At 41.6% G+C, this 20171-nt stretch overlaps 2 protein-coding genes across 10 annotated transcripts in view; one reads left to right on the forward strand and one right to left on the reverse strand.

Annotated features, from left to right (window-relative positions):
• Positions 1-9376, reverse strand: part of NCBP1 (nuclear cap binding protein subunit 1) — a 44554-nt gene extending 35178 nt beyond the window's left edge. The window contains exons 1-3 of one of the 4 annotated variants that reach the window (XM_027105409.1): positions 9055-9376; positions 1896-1984; positions 875-975 (exon numbers count right to left, since the gene is read on the reverse strand). In XM_027105409.1, the coding sequence (XP_026961210.1) occupies positions 875-975; positions 1896-1984; positions 9055-9088 (224 nt within the window). In that variant the 5' untranslated portion in view covers positions 9089-9376. Of the gene's footprint in view, positions 1-219; positions 334-845; positions 976-1895; positions 1985-9054 lie in introns of those variants that run through there. The other 3 variants (XM_027105410.1, XM_027105411.1, XM_027105412.1) reach the window with 3 other exon arrangements.
• A 127-nt stretch (positions 9377-9503) lies between these two features.
• TSTD2 (thiosulfate sulfurtransferase like domain containing 2) overlaps positions 9504-20171 on the forward strand; it is a 31780-nt gene continuing 21112 nt past the window's right edge. For 5 of the 6 annotated variants that reach the window (XM_027105418.1, XM_027105416.1, XM_027105419.1 and 2 more), the window contains exons 1-4: positions 9591-9715; positions 12817-13029; positions 17245-17558; positions 19909-20029. In XM_027105418.1, coding sequence (XP_026961219.1) covers positions 12865-13029; positions 17245-17558; positions 19909-20029 — 600 coding nt within the window. In that variant the 5' untranslated portion in view covers positions 9591-9715; positions 12817-12864. The other variant, XM_027105417.1, reaches the window with a different exon arrangement.

Below are 20171 nucleotides of genomic sequence, written 5' to 3' on the forward strand. Positions count from 1 at the left end.
CTTAGTATTAAGTTTCTTAGTCTAAGGACATGTCTTCCTGAATATTAACTAGATTCCTTAAAAAAATTGTATCTGAAATTATTTGTACTTTATGAGATGTTAAAGTAAAATCCACTGATAGTTTCAATTTGTGTGTACATTTTTAAATTTCAAAACTGAGCTGTAAGCAATTTAAAAAACCCATTATTTTAAAATAACTGAAATAACATTTTAAGGCACCTTTATAATGAAGACTCCTTTATCCAGAAGTCATAGATACTCCTTTGCAAAGCATACAGTTTAGAGTGACCAATGTCCACCTGAGTGATGAGGAAGTCTGGATTGCTAATTCCACTGTTGGGAGAGACTGTTTCATGATTTCATGTAAGACTTTTCCCATTCTAATGTCCTTACAAATTAAATGCTGATACTCGTTCTAGCTAACCTAATTCAGAGAAAGATTATGCCTATTATATGTCATAGCTTCAAAAGTATCTTCAGCCTTCTAAGAAGGGCTATTGTTACTCGAGTGACTGGTTCTCAAATATGTTTGATACTACCGATTAAAAGTATAAATTAAACCCTATTATATATATTTAATTGTACGTGCTTAAAAGAAAATCGCTGAATGTGAAGTTGTCTACTTTCTCACTTAAAAGTAGTCAACTCAAATGATTCTAAGGATACAAGAAACGAAACAAAGAAAATGCTCAATTTTCATCCTATTTATCGCTAAGAGTTCGCCAAAGGGCAAAAGGTCATTTCATTTGACAAATTCCCCACAGAATGAAAGCAGATGACATATGAAACATAAACACATCTTCTGAACATTCACAAGCATTTAAGAGTAGATAATACATTATCACCTGGATTCATAAATCTTTTGTATACATACACTGTACAAAGAAGCCTTAAGATCTTGCTCTTATAGTTAGGAAGATCAGCTTCCAAAACGCCAGCCAAGCCTTCTAGGTTGCTCTCCAAAGAGCAGGCACTCTGTAGAGGACAGCATATTAAATATCTGTCAAGTACTCAGCAATTAGTGCATTAAAATTTTCTAGGTGACGATAAAAAAGTTACACATAAGGCACTGACAGTTTAGTATAAATAAATTCAGGTTGTTACTATTCCTTAGAAAACCATGAAAAGAGAACAAATAAAGTTAAAAAAGCAATCTAAGACAGCAAAACAAGTATTAGAAATGGGAGGACATTCTGGGCTCTATTCTACTTCTCTAACTAATTCACTTAACTGTATGACTGGGCAAATTACCTCACCTATCCAGAACTTCCTCGGTCTCCATTTTTTTTTAATACATTAAAAAAATTTTTTTAAATTAATTTATTTATTTTATTTATTTTTGGCTGCATTGGGTCTTCATTGCTGCGCACAGGCTTCCTCTAGTTATGGCCAGCGGGGACTACTCCTCGCCGTGGTGTGCGGGCTTCTCATTATGGTGGCCTCTCCTGTTGCGGAGCATGGGCTCTAGGTGCGCGGGCTTCAGTAGTTGTGGCTCACGGGCTCCAGAGGGCAGGCTAAGTAGCTGTGGCACACGGGCCCAGCTGCTCCACGGCATGTGGGATCTTCCCAGACCAGGGCTCGAACCCATGTCCCCTGCATTGGCAGGCAGATTCCCAACCACTGTGCCACCAGGGAAGCCCCTGGTCTTCATTTTTAAATTGAGTGGACTATTCCCTAAGGTCCCTTCTAAGACTCATATTCTATGAAAATTACTAATAACATTTAACTCTCTGCATTCCAAGGCTTTTAATATGCATTTACTTTGGGATATAGATATATGGCAATACAAACTTTGCCCACAACTTAGATCATCGAGCTTGCAGATGCAGAAACTAATCAAGCACAGTTAACTACAACCCTAAGCCCATCACAGTCTCTGCCTATTTTGATCATACCTTTTCTCCTACTTTGCATATTAAAGATTCCAAATGATCTTCAGTTTCATTTGCATCAGAGGTCTTTCTTCTTTTGTGAGGCTGTCCCCCTGTTTCAACAATGTAAAAAAGTGAACATTACACGATGAATCTGTTATCAAAAACGTTAACTTTTTTAATGCTATAATCACTTTTGTACCAGAAGCCCTACTATTTACACACAGAAGTGCTTAACTGACCCTCCACTTCTCAGACAAGGCTAGATCAACCAACTGTCTCCATACCCAGTGGCACCATAATAACTCCAGGAAGCATTATTTATGTTAAATTTTGTGATTATAGTGCCCCCATGGAGCAACGCAATGCAGCAGCCCTGTCCATTTCTATGGATAGGCAGCAAAGGTGCCCATAACATGCTAACCACTAGCAGTTAGAAGACTCCCTGTAACACTCATGTATGGCTACTCCCATTCTTTGAACTTGAGTTGTTTATTCATCCTTAGTCACTTGTTCCTGAAACCTGTCAGTGCCAGTAGTACTCATTATTTTAATAATGAAAATTATGTAAACTGATGAAATATGGGTGTAAAAACCAAGTTGAGTGCTGTGGAAAGACTTGATTAGGGGGGAAAAAAGTTTTTAAAAAAGAAAGGTATGAAGAGGAAAAACTTCAAAAGATGGGAAAGGGAGCATAAAACATTAGGATTCCTCACTAGTTTTTACAAATGTCTGAGCTCTTAACTCTTCAACTAACGGTTTCGCTTCTACAGACCTTGCAGCACTAGGGTCTAGTTCATCCCAAACAATGAGAATTACAATCAGCAGACATACTCAAAGAAAAGTCCTGAGTACTATATCAAACAATCGGTGGGGAAAAGGTGTATGTTTTATGGTTTCCTGCTTTAACCAGCTCTTGGTTCCGTACTTTAGTGATCCTATTATGTTCAAAAACAGTGTCATTCAGAGTTGTGCAAACAAATAAAAACTACCATTCTGAAATCATTAGCAGTCTTCTCTCTGTCATTTTGGTCGCTAAAGAATTCAATTTGAATGAAGCTGTGCTACAAATCATCCTTAAGCACTGGACTGTGTATTTTCAGTCTTGCTGTTAGTGATCTCTTACTACCAATATTTTGTTTAAAACCTCAACATACCCACCTTATATCCTTTTGTGGACTAACATAAAGCTGAAAAAATTTCAAATAAGGTGTTAAATATTGAACATGATGCTGTTGCTGCACACAATGTTGGCTAGTCTCCCAGTATAATTCAATTTTTAACTTCCACCAATTAGATTATTAGGATGGCATGTGAACAAGGAAGCAATAATTTGTAACTGTGTTGGAGATCTGTATTAATAATGAAAATCTGCAGATATAGGATTACTCAGTAGCAAGTTATATTTTTAATCTTCTCCAGACTTGTACAGCCAAAGGAACTGAACCATTTTTACAGAGTTCATAATTACTTACTTGCCACTGGAACATTTGGCTTGAAAAATACAATGATTTTCATAAAACACAGCACTTGGCTATTCTAAGCTTGAGGTGTTAAAAATTTTTCCAATGTCTGAAATGATCTTCAGGTACTTACCACCTGAACTCAAGGTGAATAAAACCGATCTATTACTTTCTAGATAGGGCCAAATAAAGTATTATAAAAGGCCACAGGGCAAAGCACTGTGTGCTTTGACCCCCCCCCCCCCACCCAGCCCCTTAGTTATCATTAGGAACTGGTTTAAATAACCACTGAATTTTGAAGGGATAGTTTTGAAGGGATAATGCCATAAAAAATATAATACACATGCAGCATGACAGCTGTGATGTATTCCTGGAGATATGTATCCGTGTAAAGTTGTGGACATGTGTGGTATTGTGGGATCAGTGACCTTGATTCTCAAATATACATTAAACTGAAGTCACAGGATCTCTATAAAGGTTCCACCACCCCAAGAGCCAAGTTCGACACAAAGGACTTCTATTTCCAGGATTCATTCATTGAAAAAAATGACATATTTGATGCGATGTTTATATAAGCTATCAGCCAGGACATTAAAATAGCCTTCTCCAAAAGCAGTGGTTCTCAACTGGGTTGGATTTTTGTCCCCCAGGAGCCACTTGGCAATCTCTGGAGACATTTTTAGTTGTCACAACTCTGTCATCCAGTGGGCAGGGGCCAGAGATTCTACTAAACATACCACATTGCACAGGACAACTCCCAACAACAAAGAATAATCCAGCCCAAAATGGCAACAGTGCTGATGTTGAGAAACTCTGTTCTAGAAAGCAGAATATACTAAATGTTCTTCAGAACCAGATTCTGGTAAGGCTGGGAGAATGCAGATGCTAAAAAACTAGCTGAATGAGAGCAGGTTTTTTTTTTTTAAACTTTAACCATTGTTCCTTTCTTTCTGGCCCATCTACTATGCCAAAACCCTTTATCCCACATCCCACCTCCACACCCTCTCTAAATTAACCATCCAGCTGGCTTGTTCTCAAATCAGTTTAGAATTATACCCCAGTCTTTAAAGCAACCCTCCTAGGCCCTCTTGTAAGACTGAAAAGAAGAAAATACTGCTGTGGGGAGAGAAGGTAGGATTTCTGAAGAAAAACTAGAAAATACAGTATACAGTCCTATCTCTAAAGTGTAACTCTTTTCTTCTTCTCATTTTTACTATGCTTGGAGAATGAGAAGAGGCAGAAAGTATTAAGAAGTAAGAGATGCCCCACACTCACCTGATATTGGAGAGAATATAAAGAGGGATGGGAGGGGGAGGTACAGACACAATGTGAACTCATGCACAGTAACAGGATACTGAACTCAAGAGAATGTGGGCAAGAGCATGGGGAAGTAGAATAAAGCACTTTAAAGAAGAATAAAATTTTGGGAATGAGCTGAATGTTTTCACCTACCCTCAAGAAAGCATATCTAAGGTAGCTCCCAAAACAACAACAGATTTTATATTAACATGTTAACTAAGTAGAAGTTTTACAATGTAAATTAAAGCTACACATTAGCACTTCGTTCTGACACCCTTGGCTAGAAGAGAGAAGCAAGTCTCTATTAAAACCCATCAGAAAGGGACTTCCCTGGTGGCACAGTGGTTAAGAATCCACCTGCCAATGTAGGGGACATGGGTTCGATCCCTGATCTGGGAAGATTGCAACTAAGCCCGTGTGCCACAATTACTGAGCCTGCACTCTAGACCCCGCGAGCCACAACTACTGAGCCCTTGTGCCACAACTACTGAAGCCTGTGCGCCTAGAGCCTGTGCTCTGCAACGAGAGAAGCCCGCACACCGCAGCTAGAAAAAGCCCATGCTCAGCAACTAAGATCCAATGCAGCCAAATAAAAACGCAACAAAAAAGCCATCAGAAAGAATCTTAATACACCAAATAATTTTTCGCCTGTAAGGTGATCCTTATTCTATATGCATACACTGTACTACACATCTTATATCCTTATTTAGAATTATATGTACTATAAAAAATTTTAGAACCACAAAGTGAAAACAAAAACCAACTCTGGGGCTTCCCTGGTGGCGCAGTGGTTGAGAGTCTGCCTGCCGATGCAGGGGACACGGGTTCGTGCCCCGTCCGGGAAGATCCCACATGCTGCGGAGTGGCTGGGCCTGTAAGCCATAGGCCTGTGCTCCGCAACGGGAGAGGCCACAAGAGTGAGAGGCCCGCGTACCGCAAAAGAAAATAAATAAATAAATAAATAATAATAAAGACTAAAGTGATTTAAAAAAAAAAAAAAAACAACTCTGTTAAAGAGAAAGTAACAAAAACAACAAGGGAAAGGGGAAAAGTCAAGCACCTCGATCCTGCAGATTTAAAGAAGTAACCATCACTTCTGAAACAAACTATACTTTTTGTCAGAATTACAAATCCCTTCACTTCTATTCGTTTTTTGTTTTGTTTTGTTTTGTTTGTTTGTTTTTTTGTGGTACGCGGGCCTCCCACTGTTGTGGCCTCTCCCGTTGCGGAGCACAGGCTCCGGACGCACGCGCAGGCTCAGCGGCCATGGCTCACAGGCCCAGCCGCTCCGCGGCATGTGGGATCTTCCCGTACGGAGGCATGAACCTGCGTCCCCTGCATTGGTAGGCGGATTCCCAACCACTGCACCACCAGGGAAGCCCCTTCTATTCGTTTTATTTTCTATAGTTAGGTAAAAGAACAGTCACCACCTAAAAGGTAAGGACCTAATTCTAAGTAGCTTAAAAGGGACTAATATGGGGTTTTGGCCAAGATTATGGACAATCTAAAAACTTTCTTAAAAGAACAAAGCAATATATTGAACATCTATTGTATGCATATCCAAAATAACTGAAAAGCTTCAGAGACATTCTTAAAAAGAGTCTAAGAAATGAATTAGATTTAGCACTGGACCAGTATCCATACACATTAATTTCCATTTAGGACTTTCCTTTCCTTGTCTATAAATCCATCTCTAGGTGAACTTCATTGGTATAGCTTCCGGAACTTATCTCCTTGGATCAAGGACACTCTAGTCTCAGCACAGAGATACAATTTTAAAATTGCCCTCTGTGAGCTGATCCTCTGCTACCCTTCCGATCTTATCTCCTACAACTCTCCCCCTCACTCACTCTGCTACAGCAACACTGGCCTCCTTGTTGTTTCAGGATGATAGGAATACTCTAGCCTTAAAGCCTTTGCACTTCAGGCTCCATTTGCTTAGACTACTGCATTTCCCCCACACTGCCATCTGGTTTGCCCCCTCACCTCCTGCAGGTCTTTAATCAGATGCGATTCTCAGTGAGGCCTTCCCTGACCAACCAATACAAAATGGCAACTCCTCCCCGACAGCAGCCTCTACTTTCTTTATCCAGTTTTCTTCTTCTCCATAGCACTTAACACCATATGATACACTATATTTACTTGATTGTTGTCTGCCTGTAAAAGGGAATCTTTATATTGTCCACTGCTATACTGTCAGTAGTTAGAACTGTGCCTGGCACTGTTAAATATTTGTTGAATAAATTATTATATCTAGTCAAGCCGTATGACAAGCCATGGCAGTCAGTGACTGATAAGAGCTGACAATAATCCAGAAATGCTCAGATGCATCTATTTAATACAACAATAATAATTCAGCCTATTTTAAAATAGCTTTCTGCAGTATTTAAGCTTCCAATATTTCTGATTTTTAAAAAAATTAGATGCTTAACCAAAAGAAAAGTATCTAAAATATTTGATTCAGCTCACCGTTTAGGATAAACCCTAGCTGTTCATTACCCAAACTTCTGCAATTTACAAAAGTTCCAGACTTGGTGTAGTATCTAAGAGGGACTATAAACTGCCCCTCGACTACTATATTATTCATAGTAAACTCTGGTTAATTAACTCCTTATTTTGTTTTGTCTTTACATATTTATTCTGAGGTTCCTGCAGCAAGACCCGAATGGACAGTGATTTAGCTGCCAGAAGCTAACTCCTAAGAAAGTTATGCCAGCATCCCAATAACCAAAGCCAAAGTTGTTTTTCTACATATTCACATCCAATTCTCCAGGCTGCCCCTTGGAAACATTTTCTCTCCCTTTAGGGATGCCCTAGAAGAGAGAAGAAGAAGAGTAGAGAGAGCATGAGAAGAGCAAAGAAAATGGGAAGAACTTTAAAAGTCTCAACTTCTTCAAACCCCAAGTGATGACTTCTAGGTGATTAAGTTTTTAATTAATCAAAGGCAAAGCACCTGAAAACTATTTTCTGTGCCCTGTATGTACATTATACAAAGAAGCCTCCTGTGTTTAAAAAAAAAAAAAAAATCAAAGCATGCAGCGTAGTAATACCTGTGTAGTGACAAGAACCTTGGACTTGCTTTCACTGGTGCCTGGGCACTGCTAATCGTGTCTCCATGTTAATTACACTAAAATTTTAGACCCTTAAGTGTCAGATGAGAAGGCTGAACTAGAATATCCTCTCAAGCCATGCCCTAGCAGAAATCTGATATTTCACTGTTAAAACTAAATTAGTGGGATTCTGCTCCTGCCCCAAAGTGCCCCAACATTCAAGGAGAGAAAAATGTTACTGGAGAAAATTAATTCAAATGTTCTCTTCTGTACTTTTTCTTACATTGTCGACATCTGCTAATGTTTATCACCTCTTAAGCATTAACAGGTGATAAAATACACACCATCATGAGCAATTAGTCACATGTGTTACCTCATTTAATCCTCACAAAACCGAGAGGTATGTATCATTACTTCTATATTACAGACTAAGGTTTAAAGAGGTGATATAACCTGGGCAAGATCACAAAGTAAATGGCAGGGTCCAGCTTTGAACTTAAGCCCTCTGATTCCAAAGTCTGGCCTCTTAACCACTACACTACACTCTTTTCAAAGAACAATACCCTACAATATTAATAACAGAATTACTGTTAGTTTTTCTTTTTTTGGATGTGTGTGCTTGACTGATTTTTGTAATGTAAGCACCTTTTCTATTTTTAACTAGCAAAATTATTCTTGGTTTTTATGATGGCAACTCCATGATCCCCATGAGCGCAACCATGCAAATGGAGATGAGAATTTAGATCTAAATCTCTACGAGCTCTCCAGTCTTCCGGCACTTTTTCTTACACGAGAGAAATATGCTTACGGCCAGTTCAAAATCTAACACAACAACCTACGTACATCTTTTTTTTTTAGAGACCTCTTGGGTGTGGATAAGAAACCGATTTCTTTCCTTGCCGCTTGAAAAAAGGCAAAACGACGGATGACCGGTACAGGAGAGAGCTCAGATTGCGATTCATCAGGTCTCTCGTCTTCTGAGAGCCCTTTTTAGGTGCAGTTTGAGGGTCAAAACGAGACACGGGGATGAGTGGGTCCCTGTCACTATCCCTAAGAGGCGGCGGCAAAGACACAGGTGTACTTCCCTGCTCGGCGGTGCTAAGGGCCAAATCTTGAAGAGTCCTTAGAGACCAGGGGTCCACCAGGCCGCTCCTCGGCCGACGACTGAAGGAGGCGGGGTGGGGAGAAGCAGGGGCTTTTCAGAAGTCGCCCGGCCACACTCTCGCTGTACCACCCTCTTCTCTCCGCGGCTCCCCGAACGCTCCCGGAGGGAAGGGCTTTCCATCCCTTCGCTCGAGACCCGAAGACCAAAGAAGCCAAAGCTCGACCCCTCCTGGGCGCGGCCTCGGCGGCCAAGCCCAGGGCACTCACCATCGTTCTCGTCGCTGTGCCGTCGCCGTGACATGCCGCACGCCGGTGCGCCGCCGAGCCGAAACGCCGGGCGGGAAGCTCGGCAGGAACCTTCGGGCAGCCGGCCGGCGCGAGGACAGCGGTGAGGCGCGCGGAGTGGCCGTCGCGCAGGCGCACTCGCTCGCGACGGCTCCCGGAAGCACAAGAGGGAGAGGTGGCCTGGTGGCTCTGCGGGCTTGGATCCGGGAGGGCCGGCGTCTGGAAGCTCACCAGGCCGCGGGCGTCTGCTCCGCACGCAACCGCCCTCTCGGGCTACCTCCGCCTCTCGCCTGCTTCCTTCGCCCGCCTTCCCTCGAAGTCCTTCCGGGGCCACGCGGAGAGCACCGCCTTTTCGGCGAGCCCGAGCCCGTCGGCCGCGAGCCACGCCAGGCGGCCAATGGTCTAGGAAGGACGCTCTAGTCCCCGCCTCCACTTCAGACCCTCCCACGCCTGGGCCTCTCGGAGGTTTTCCCGGCGGCCCTTTCGCTAACGGCCTAGACTTCCGGAGTTAGGTGAGGTCCCCGGCGTTCCTTCCTACTTAAACACAGGCTGGGGCTGGAGATGCGAGGGCAGTGAGCGGTGACAGTTGCTAGGCGGAGACCTTTCCGTGAAGAAAGATTTAAGAAAGGATCAGGACAGGCGGGTACGTGCTCATCCTTCTCCCACTTCCGGGCCTTTGCAGGCTTGGGAAAGCTGGGCGGAGAGATTGGGCCTGGCCCGGCGCGCGGGGTGGGGCCCGGGTGGGAGGCAGCGCCGCTCTAGCCGCCCCGGGGACAGAAAGACCCTCCCTAGTGTGAGCTTGCTACTCCGGGGCTACCCTCTGGCCGTCATCTGACCTCTCGCGCCTCCGAGTTGTTTAGGAAGGAACGGGTGATTGCTTTAGTAATATCTTCAGTAGTTATTGGATATCTCCATACGTGTACGTGAATATCTCCCGCCCTGACATCTCTGATGAGCACCACAGCTGCTTATCCAACTGCCTTGTCCATGGCCATCTGAAATTTCACACGTCTGAAATGGAACTTATGTCTCACTCTCCTGGCCTAACTTATTCCTCCTTCCGTCTTACCCATTTCAGTAAATGGCACCATCCATTCTATTGCTTAATCCAAAAATGTAGGTAGGATTGTTCCTACGGAACAATCTATCGGTAGACCCTGCCGACTCTACTTTCCGAACTGATCCAGAAGCAGATCACGTTATTCCTTTGTTTACAGCTTTCCGTGGCAAAAAAACTCCATAACCTCTCCTACAGGGTTCTACTCTCTCATCACTGTATTCCAACCCCTCTGACTTTCTTTCTGTACCTCCAGTAAGTCACTTGAGGAATTTATACTTATTATTTCCTTTGTCTTAATATCTCTGCTCCTAAGTCTGCATGGATGGCTCCTTGTCATTTCGGTCTCAGCTCAAACATCAGGCCCTTGGTGAAGGCTTCCCTGGCCACCCAATCACTCTTTATTTAATTTGACAAATATGTTATATTTATTGTGTGCCAGGCAGTGTTCTAGACGCTGAGGATGCAGAGGTGAACAAAGGAAAACTCCTGCTTTCTCAGTGCTGATGACCCATTCAGGAACCAGCAAACAGTGCAATCAGAGGTAGTGAGCAAAAGTGGGAGAAGATAATATTAGGGAGGTGGTGGAGGGGCTTTGTAAGGACTTTGGACTTTTATCTGAGTACAATTTAGCAAGCCTTTGGAGGGCGATCTGACTTATTTTTTAATAGTTACCTCTGTGGCTTGTACAGGAGCAGGGCAGTTAGGCAACTGCAGTAATTCAGTCAAGAAATGATGGCTTGAATGAGGTTGGTAGTGAAGGTGGTGCAGTGTGGTCTGATGTCATTGTATTTCAAAAGCAGAATTGATAGGCTTTTCAATAGTCTGAAAGAGTAAGGAGATGAGAATCCCAAAGTTTTTTTGCCTCAGTAACAGGAAGAATGGAATTGTTTACTGAGGTAAGGAAGACTGAGGAAGAGAAAGTTAAGAGTTTGGTTTTAACAGTTGCATTTGAACAGCCTCCTAGCCTTCCAGCTGAAGCCATCCAGTAGACATTGGTTATATGAATTTGGAGTTCAGGGGAGAGGCCTGGCCTGGAGATATAAATTTGGAGTCATCTAGCGTATAGTGTTTTAAACATAAAATTTCCTTTACGATTGTTTCCATTTTTAATTTTTTCATGGAAGCTTCAAACATTTACAGAAGTAGAGGAATTTATATAATGAACCCCCATGGACTTTATCAACCAGCTTCAGCAATTACCAACTAATGTCCCATCTACTTTTACCTATATTATCTCCCCTTGCCCAATTATTCTGAAGTAAATATAGTTTATAAGTCCCTGGGACTAGATGAAGATCACCTCAAAGGTGAGTGTAATTAGAGTGAGTGAACATTTAGAGGTTGAGATGATAAGGAGGATCCGCAACAAAGAAAACTGAGAAGCAGTAGCTCTTATCACTGATATTTTCATGTTTTTTTGTTTACGTAGTGTCTCTTCTCTTACTATAACATAAGCTCCAAGTTAACAAGGACCTTAACAGTTTCATTAAGACCTGCATCTGCATCACTATTTTATCTGTCAGGCACATAGCAAAGTCCCCACAAATAATAATTAAGAATATATAAATAAGTTAAAGTGAGAACTGAAAGAGGGTTTAGAGTGAGGGGAGGTCATTTTGGGGTGGTGTGAAAGGCATGTGTGGAGACCCTGAGGCAAGAGACAGCAGGGCTCGTTTGCAGAACTAGGCGAAGTCCAGCATGGCCAGAATAGGATACATGAGGGAGAGTGTTGTCTTAGATGAGCCTAGAGTGGTAGGGGAACTACATATGTGTCAAAGGCTACATAGTCCTTTCCAGTCCTCACTATAGTCCTGCAAGGTAGATACTGTCATCTCTATTTCACACATTTGGGAATTAGAACTCAGAAAAGTTAAATATCCTGCCCAGGTTCACACACTTGCACCCAGCTGCAACACAATCCAAAGCCCATGCTTTCCCCAGTCTTCATGTTCTTCACATTTGTCACTTGTAACATTTGCTTTACCAAAAAACACCATGTTGGTTGTACTGTGTCCATTTTGACAAGATTTGGCCACAGTAGCAGTTTGTATATTTCTTCTGGCTCATTAAAATGAGGCTCTTTTGGTAGTTATTTCTTCTAAGTAAGGGAATTTGCCCAGCTCAAAAATTAGGGGACAAAAAAGAACAAAACATTTATAATTGAAGGTACTAACAGGAAGCTTGGTTGATTTTGGTTGCACCTGGTGCTTTTTTGGTATCTTTTCCCCTAAATGTTTGCATGGCTTGCCCTCTAATTCAGGTTTCTGCTGAAATGCTACTGCCTCAGAAAGACTTTACCTACCCTCTGAGTTTTAAAGAACCCGTTGGTGACTCTGTCTCCTTACTTTGCTTAGTTGTCATCATAGCCCTTTTTACCATCTGACTATTTTTTAAAAACAATTTATTCATTTGTTTACCTTCTCTCTCTCCCCACTGGAAAGTGAGGTCTAAGAAGGCAGAGACTTTTTCTGCTTCATTCACTGCTATATCTCCAGGGCCTCGAACAGTGCTGGGCATAGAATTGGTGCTAAATAAATATTTCTTGGATGAACGAGTAAATGAATGGATGGATAGCTTGAGCTACTTGGACCCATGCTCATTTGCATGATTGATTAGCTTCAAGTTTACTTCAAGTAGTAATCAAAGACTTGGACGTTGTTGTTTTTCCCTTGCTTACTTCCTAGGAGATAGTTAACTGAAAGGAGTCTGCCTCACTGCTGGAACCAAACCAGATGCCTTCTTCCACTTCACCAGACCAAGGAGATGACCTGGAGGCCTGTGTTTTAAGGTTTTCAGACCTGGATTTGAAAGACACAAGTCTTATCAATCCCAGTAGCAGTATCAAAGCAGAGTTAGATGTCAGTGCAAAGAAGAAATACTCATTTGCAAAGAAAAAGGTAAAATTGCTGTTGATGTTTCAGGATCATGTAGGTATAGTTAATGTAGATATACCTAGAAGTAGCTCATCAAGGTTTTCCTCCAGGGAGTGGAAGGCTAGTGAGACACTAGACTGATGCCATGTTCAAGGTAAGGTCTAGTCAGAGCCATTAGCCAGTAATCTTAGTTCAGTGTCAAGCAAAGGAGAATCATAGGCAAGGTGTGGCTCTGGAACACTTATTTATGGTGGAGTACTTGAGGACAGATCCTAGACAGACGGGCTGGATTCCTTTTCCTACCTAGGGTATGGGAAGAATCCCAGGAACCCAGGAAACCTAGTCATAAGGAGAACAGACAGGCATTAGGGCAACTGCTGTCTAAGACTCCTGATCCAGTCCAGCTGGCAGGGCTCCGTTGGTTGGGAGAAGGAACAGAGCAGCCCAGAATGCTGCAGGCTTACTGAGGATTGGGTTACAGGGGTGATATGGATGCTATTCTTCTATGCCATTTATTCTTTTTTTAGGGATCATTGACTAAACCTGCTGAAGCTCAAAGGAAAATGACTTGACTGAGGAAGTGCAATTGAGACTTAGTTTTCTTACCTCCAATCTGTTGTCCCTCTTTTGCAAAATCATCTTATATTGGCTCCATGTCAATGAAGAATAGATGTCTCTGCTTATAACTTCCTATCTAGCATCCTTCTACCCTCATCTCACACAGATTTCCTTGAAAATGAAACCCAAAGGGTACAGAAAGGTTTTTTTTTTAAGTTACTTTGCAATAATTTCAAACTTATAGAAAGGTTGCCAGAATTGTACAGAGGACCCCCAACTCCCCTCTGCCCAGCAGCTCCATTCATGTTTAATCAGTTGCCTCAAACGGCTTTTACATATCCACTCTAAGGTCACATGTTACCTTTAGTTGTTATGTCTCCTAAGTGTTCAATCTGGACCACTTTCTCATTTTTTTCCCTGAAATCATGACTGTGACATTTTTGAAGATTACAGATGAGTTATGGTGTAGAATGTCTCATGATTTTCACTCATGTTTCCTTGTGATTAGATTCAAGTTATGGCTTTGTTAATAAGACTGCCCCACAAAAGACGCTGTGTTCATCTGGCTGCGTTCTGTCATGCAGTCACAGTGCCAATTTGTCCCATTACTGGCAATGTTAATTTTGGGTACTTGATTAAGGAAGTGCCTGTCGGATTTCTTTGCTATAAAATTATTTTTTCCCTTCTAATTATTCAGTATTTGGGGGGAAATACTTTGAGACTATGTAAATAGCCTGTTCCTCAACCAACTTTCATCTACTAGTTTTAGATCCATGGATGTTTCTTTGCTGAATTATTACTGTGATGGTTTCTAAATGGTGATTTTCTAATTGCTTCATTCCTTCTAGATTTCTTACTTGGCATTCTTCTGTAAGGAAGAGCTTTCTTTCCTCCCAATTTATTTGTATCAGTGTGTATTCAAGAATTCTGTTTTATTCAGTGGGCTATAATCCATTAGTATAATTATTTATTTTGATGCTCAGATTATCTCAGATTTGGCTGGGAGCCCCTTCAAGCTAGTATCTATGTCTTTTTGACTTGCCCTCATCATTCTTTGAGCATTTCCTTACTTTCTAATTCAACAAGATGTTTCAGGGTCATTTGTATTTTCCCTGTCTTATCCCTGGAGTCAGACATTTCTTCAAGGAGCCCTGGTTCTTTCTAGTGGAGAATTGTCAAAAACCAAAACCTGGGGGCTAGGTGAGCTCACTGCTTCTCCCAGGACCTCTGGTGGACGGAGCTAGGAATATAGAGAGATGAATATACATACATCCATATGTATCATACACATACTTTTATATTTACTTTTATATCACTGTAAATCAAATGAGTTCATACCATACTTTCAGTTCCGTTCCAACATCACAAGGTTTATTCTCTCTCCAGTTTTTTTTTTGGCTGCACTGTGCAGCTTGCGGGATCTTAGTTCCCTAACCAGGAACTGAACCCATGCCTGCGGCAGTGAAAGCGTGGAGTCCTAACCACTGGACCGCCAGGGAACTCGCTCTCTCTCCTTTTCATATGGGTGGAGAACCTAGCTCCATTTAGTCCCAATATATTGACTTACTTGCTTATTCCCTGTATGCAGTCTTCCCACTCTGCCAAGCTGCCTCCTCCACCAGGGCCTGCCTTCCCCACACAGGCCTCACCCACCTCTGAGCTGCCTTCCTAGCTCTGGCCTGCATCTCTCTCTTTCTTTTTTTTTTTAGAGAAGTAATTTGTCTCTCTCTCTGTTTTAAAAAATTTATTTATTTTATTTTTGGCTGCGTTGGGTCTTCGCTGCCATGCACACGCTTTCTCTAGTTTCAGCGAGCAAGGGCTACTCTTCGTTGCGGTGCGTGGGCTTCTCATTGCGGTGGCTTCTCTTGTTGCAGAGCACGGGCTCTAGGCACGTGGGCTTCAGTAGTTGTGGCTTGTGGGCTCTAGAGCGCAGGCTCAGTATTTGTGGCACACGGGCTTAGTTGCTCTGTGGCATGTGGGGTCTTCCCGGACCAGGGCTTGAACCCGTGTTCCCTGCATTGGCAGGCGGATTCTTAACCGCTGCGCCACCAGGGAAGCCCTGGCCTGCATCTCTCTTGAACAGACCTCACACGGGCCCTAGCTGCTGCTGGATCCCAGGTGCTTTGTTCCCGAGGCCCTAAAAGACCAGCAGCAGCCCACGTTTACACTGGGCCTCCCATCTTGCTCAGGCCTGCCTGATGGCTTTTTGACAAAGGAAGGAGGAAAGAAGGAAAAAATTCAGATTTTATATAGTATTTCTTTAAGGACCATGACTTTTTGAGGCCTCGATGATAATGAGGCCTTGGATGCATACACCTTAGTTCTAAGTATAATACAAAGAAACACTTAAGTTGACATACACACCATCTCTCTCTCTCTCCCTTTTTTGCCTATACAGAAGGATTAACTGCAGGAGAGGCTAAAAAATGCCCTCCAGTGTAATTTCAGACGACCCCATCCTGATTCAGTCTGGGACAGTCCAGATAAGGTTGTGTACAGACTGAGGAAGGTCCAAAAGTGATGCTCCATATTTATAATTGTTATTCTTCAGAGTGCCCAATTTTGGGTGCTGTACTACAGTCTTCAGATGCATTAAGAAAATTGTTTAAAATATATATAGATACATATATATATGTAAAAATACCTTTCCATTTTTTTCAGCCTTGAAAAAAGGCTGATAATCATAGATACCATTTAACTTCCATTTATACATCAAAAAACACCATAAACAAAGTTGAAAATGAATGACAAGCTGGGAAACAAATTTGGATAACTATGATGAACAAAAGGTCACTAAAACCACTTACAAATCAGTAAGAAGATAAGATAAATACCACAGTAGAAAAATAGGCAACAGGTATTAACAGGTAAGCTAGAAAAGAACATCAAATCAATATGAAAAAATATTCAACCTTAAATCAAAGATACACAAATAAAAACAGGATATTTCTTTTGCCTTTTATTTGGGTCAATATTAAAAATACTGACAAAAATTAAATACTGATAAAAATGCGGTGGATAAAATGGAACCCTCATGCATTGCTGGTGAGTGTATAAATTGGTATGATTTTCCAGGTAGTCACTATTTCTCACAGTTTAAAATTTTATGCTTCTTCACCTCCAAAACTTTCTTCTAAATAGTTATTCTAAGTAGATGGTTAAAGACATATGGAAAGATATGTGCATGGCATGTTCGTTCACCATTGTTTATAACTGCAAATATTGGAAACAAAAAAAGCTCGCTCATTTAGAATTGGTTAAAGGAGTTATGGTGCATCCATAATTTTCTCTTCTGTTTAAATTTTTTTTAACAATTAGCCTAAATCCTCTTCATACAAATCAAAACATTTTGGTAGTCTTTCCAGTCTTTTAAAATGTACTTTTTAATGTAGTTGAGATTACATTGTATAAGCAAATTTTATCCAGTTTTTTTCATTTAATATTATATTTTCCCATGTAATTTAAAACTGGCTGCTTAATATTCCATAGTAAGTATACTCCATAATTTCCTTGACCATTTCCTTTTTGGAGGAAGTTCAGTCTCTCGGGAAGTTCTTCTATAGAACAATAGGACGTAAAACTAGAAATCCCTGAGGAAAGATAAGGGATTTCACTGAGACTTTCATTCTAGCCTGAAACCTAAGGTTATTTAACAGTGACATATTTGAAATTTAATTGTAGGCATTTGCCCTTTTTGTCAAAACTAAAGAACTTCCAGCACCTCCTTCTGAGTATAAAGAAAAATGGTGGAAATGCTGTCAGCAACTATTCACAGACCAGACCAGCATCCACAGACATGTGGCAACACAACATGCTGATGAGATTTACCGTGAGACTGCTTCTGTTTTAAAGCAGCTGACTGTGACATCAAGCACCTCAAAGACTCTTAAGTCTGCAGACAAAAGAAACCCTTTCAAAGAAGACCTTACGCATAACCATGAAGTGTCTGCTTGGCTCCCTGATATAAGCTGCTTTAGCCCTGATGAGCTGTTAAGGTAAGAATTTCATTCTATACCTTTCGTTTAATTTAAAAAATGTTTTTCCAGTCACAGTGAGATACCACCCATCCACTAAAATGGCAAATCCTTAAGGCACAGAATTTCTCTACCGCCTAAACTAGGCCGATAAACATGTTCTATGTATAATAGAAGACCATAGCCTATGCGGTAGCATATACCCGCACAGCTTACAGTGTTCTCCGGGTTTCTCAGAAGCCATCCTACATCTTATCTTCTCTAGGCAGAGGTAAGGAACAGAAAATTGTATTTTTTTTCAAAGAGAAATCAGAAGGCCCAGAAATGTTGATGATTCCTGTACCCTGAATAATGTCAGAACTTAAAAAGGGGGTTTTGTTGCCAAATGTGGTTTTCTGAGCTGAATATGTTTTATAAAGTATGTTAAGTTTTATTTTATTTTATTATTTTTTTAAAAAAATTTATCTTTGGCTGTGTTGGGTCTTTGTTGCTGTGCACGGGCTTTCTCTCTAGTTGCGGCGAGCGGGGGCTACTCTTCATTGCGGTGCATGGGCTTCTCACTGCGCTGGCTTCTCTTGTTGCGGAGCATGGGCTCTAGGTATATGGGCTTCAGTAGTTGCAGCATGCGGGCTCAGTAGTTGCGGTGCGCAGGCTCTAGGGCACAGGCTCAGTAGTTGTGGTGCATGGGATTAGTTGTTCCGCGGCATGTGGGATCTTCCCGGACCAGGGCTTGAGGCCGTGTCCCCTGCATTGGCAGGTGGATTCTGAACCACTGTGCCACCAGGGAAGTCCCTATGTTAAGTTTTAGAACTGAGGCATAGGATTAGAAGTTTAAATCTGCCTTTGAAAACCTCACCAAATCATAATATTACATAATTCTAGAGGACAGATTTCTGATTTTAAGCAATTCCTAAACTATTTGGTGAATAGAAAATGCCCAAATTTGATACATTTTTGTCACCCGTGTTATGCCAGTTCCCTTTGTTTATCAGAAAGAGGAAGAGAAAGTTAGAAAGAGAATTGAACTTGGAGTCAGACTTGAGCTAGTCACTAAAATTCTTTGTACCTTTACGTTCTCGCCTCTAAACTGGAATAATAATGCCTGCTCTGCCTACCTCACAGAATTGCTATATGAATTGTATAAAATGATGATGGTAAGAGCACTTGTGAACTATAAAGTGCTATACAAATGTGGTCTCTTCATTTCTGCATGGCCCTGCTTTTTAGTTAGAAAGACAAAGAAAAGGATACATGAAACATTTAGCAGATGGTACGAGACAGGCTATATAATTATCACTTACAGTTGTATGGCTCAGACAGTAATTCATTATAGGAATTTAGAGAACAGGAAATAGATAGGCTCTGAAATAGATAAGCAGGTTTCGGAGACTCGGCCCTGAAATATGAAGAGGGCACTGAGGAGACAGTCACAGATTCCAGAGCTGGATGGGACCTTAATTATCATCTGTTATATCATTCTCTAAAATATGTCTGTACAACACTAGCTCTGGAGGATGCTATCAGGTGTTGAAAAGAGATGCTAAAGACAATTAAGTTTGGGAAGCATTAGGTTAAAATGTTCTTTTTTGCAGGACTGCCCAGAGCCTTCAATAAATGAGGGGCTTTCACTGTGACTCTCAAAGGGAAGATATTATCTGCAGGATTTCTCAGACATGTGATTTCATAGAACACCTTCAGAGCACACTTTGAGAAATGCAGTTTATTTCAGTCCTCCAGTTTTACAGTTGAGGAAATCAAGGCTCAGGGATGATAAGACACCTGCCCAGGTCCCATAACTAGTTAGTTTAAGTCAGCACAGTGCAGTAGAAAGAGTGTGGGTTCTAGTGTCAGAAGACTGGTGTTCCAGTCCTGACTGTCACTTTGTAGCTGTCTCACCTGGGATGAGTTGGGCTCAGTTTATTCAGCTATAAAATGGGGATGATAATAACCTGTCTCATGGGTAACAGGATTACTTGAAAAAATGGAAATGAAACCTTTTTGTACAGAGAGAGATTCAAAACAGATACTGCCTTGTGTTAGAATATAAGCCAGAATGGATTAAAATTTCCAGCTGTCTTATGAAAGGGGGTTATTAATACCTATCTCATGGATATGATGATTAAACAAGGAAATCAAAGTAAGCTCACTTGTTTATAAAGGAAGGAGTTCAGTGCAGGTATTGTCTTCTTTAGAGCAAATACAGACAGGAATTGCTTCTCATTTCAGGGGGAGAATGATAGTTAGGAGCAAAGGCAGGCATGAGTTGCTCCATTAGGCCTTTCTTCTGAGTCTGCCTGGGTATACTTATGAATTGTGTTTTCCTTATGCCAGTGACTCAAATGCTTTTTCCCCTGTGGTTTTCTTTTTATAGTGGCCACAGCAATGGTGAAGGGGAGGTGCTACTTTATTACTGCTACTGTGACCTGGAGGATCCTGATTGGATCTGTGCCTGGCAGACAGCTCTGTGTCAGCACCTGCACCTCACGGGCAAGGTAACACCTTCTCCCACACCCTATCCTTCACTGGACTCATCTTGCCTCCAACTTAGTTTGCAGAGGCTGTGCTTGAAGGCCTCACCAGTTGGGTTCTTAGAAATTAGCAAATTCCTGCTAGGCATTTAAGTGGAATACTAAA

The sequence above is a fragment of the Aethalodelphis obliquidens genome, unplaced genomic scaffold, assembly GCF_003676395.1.
Source record: "Aethalodelphis obliquidens isolate GAN/ISIS:26980383/991018 unplaced genomic scaffold, ASM367639v1 scaffold7, whole genome shotgun sequence".
Lineage (NCBI taxonomy): Eukaryota > Metazoa > Chordata > Mammalia > Artiodactyla > Delphinidae > Aethalodelphis > Aethalodelphis obliquidens.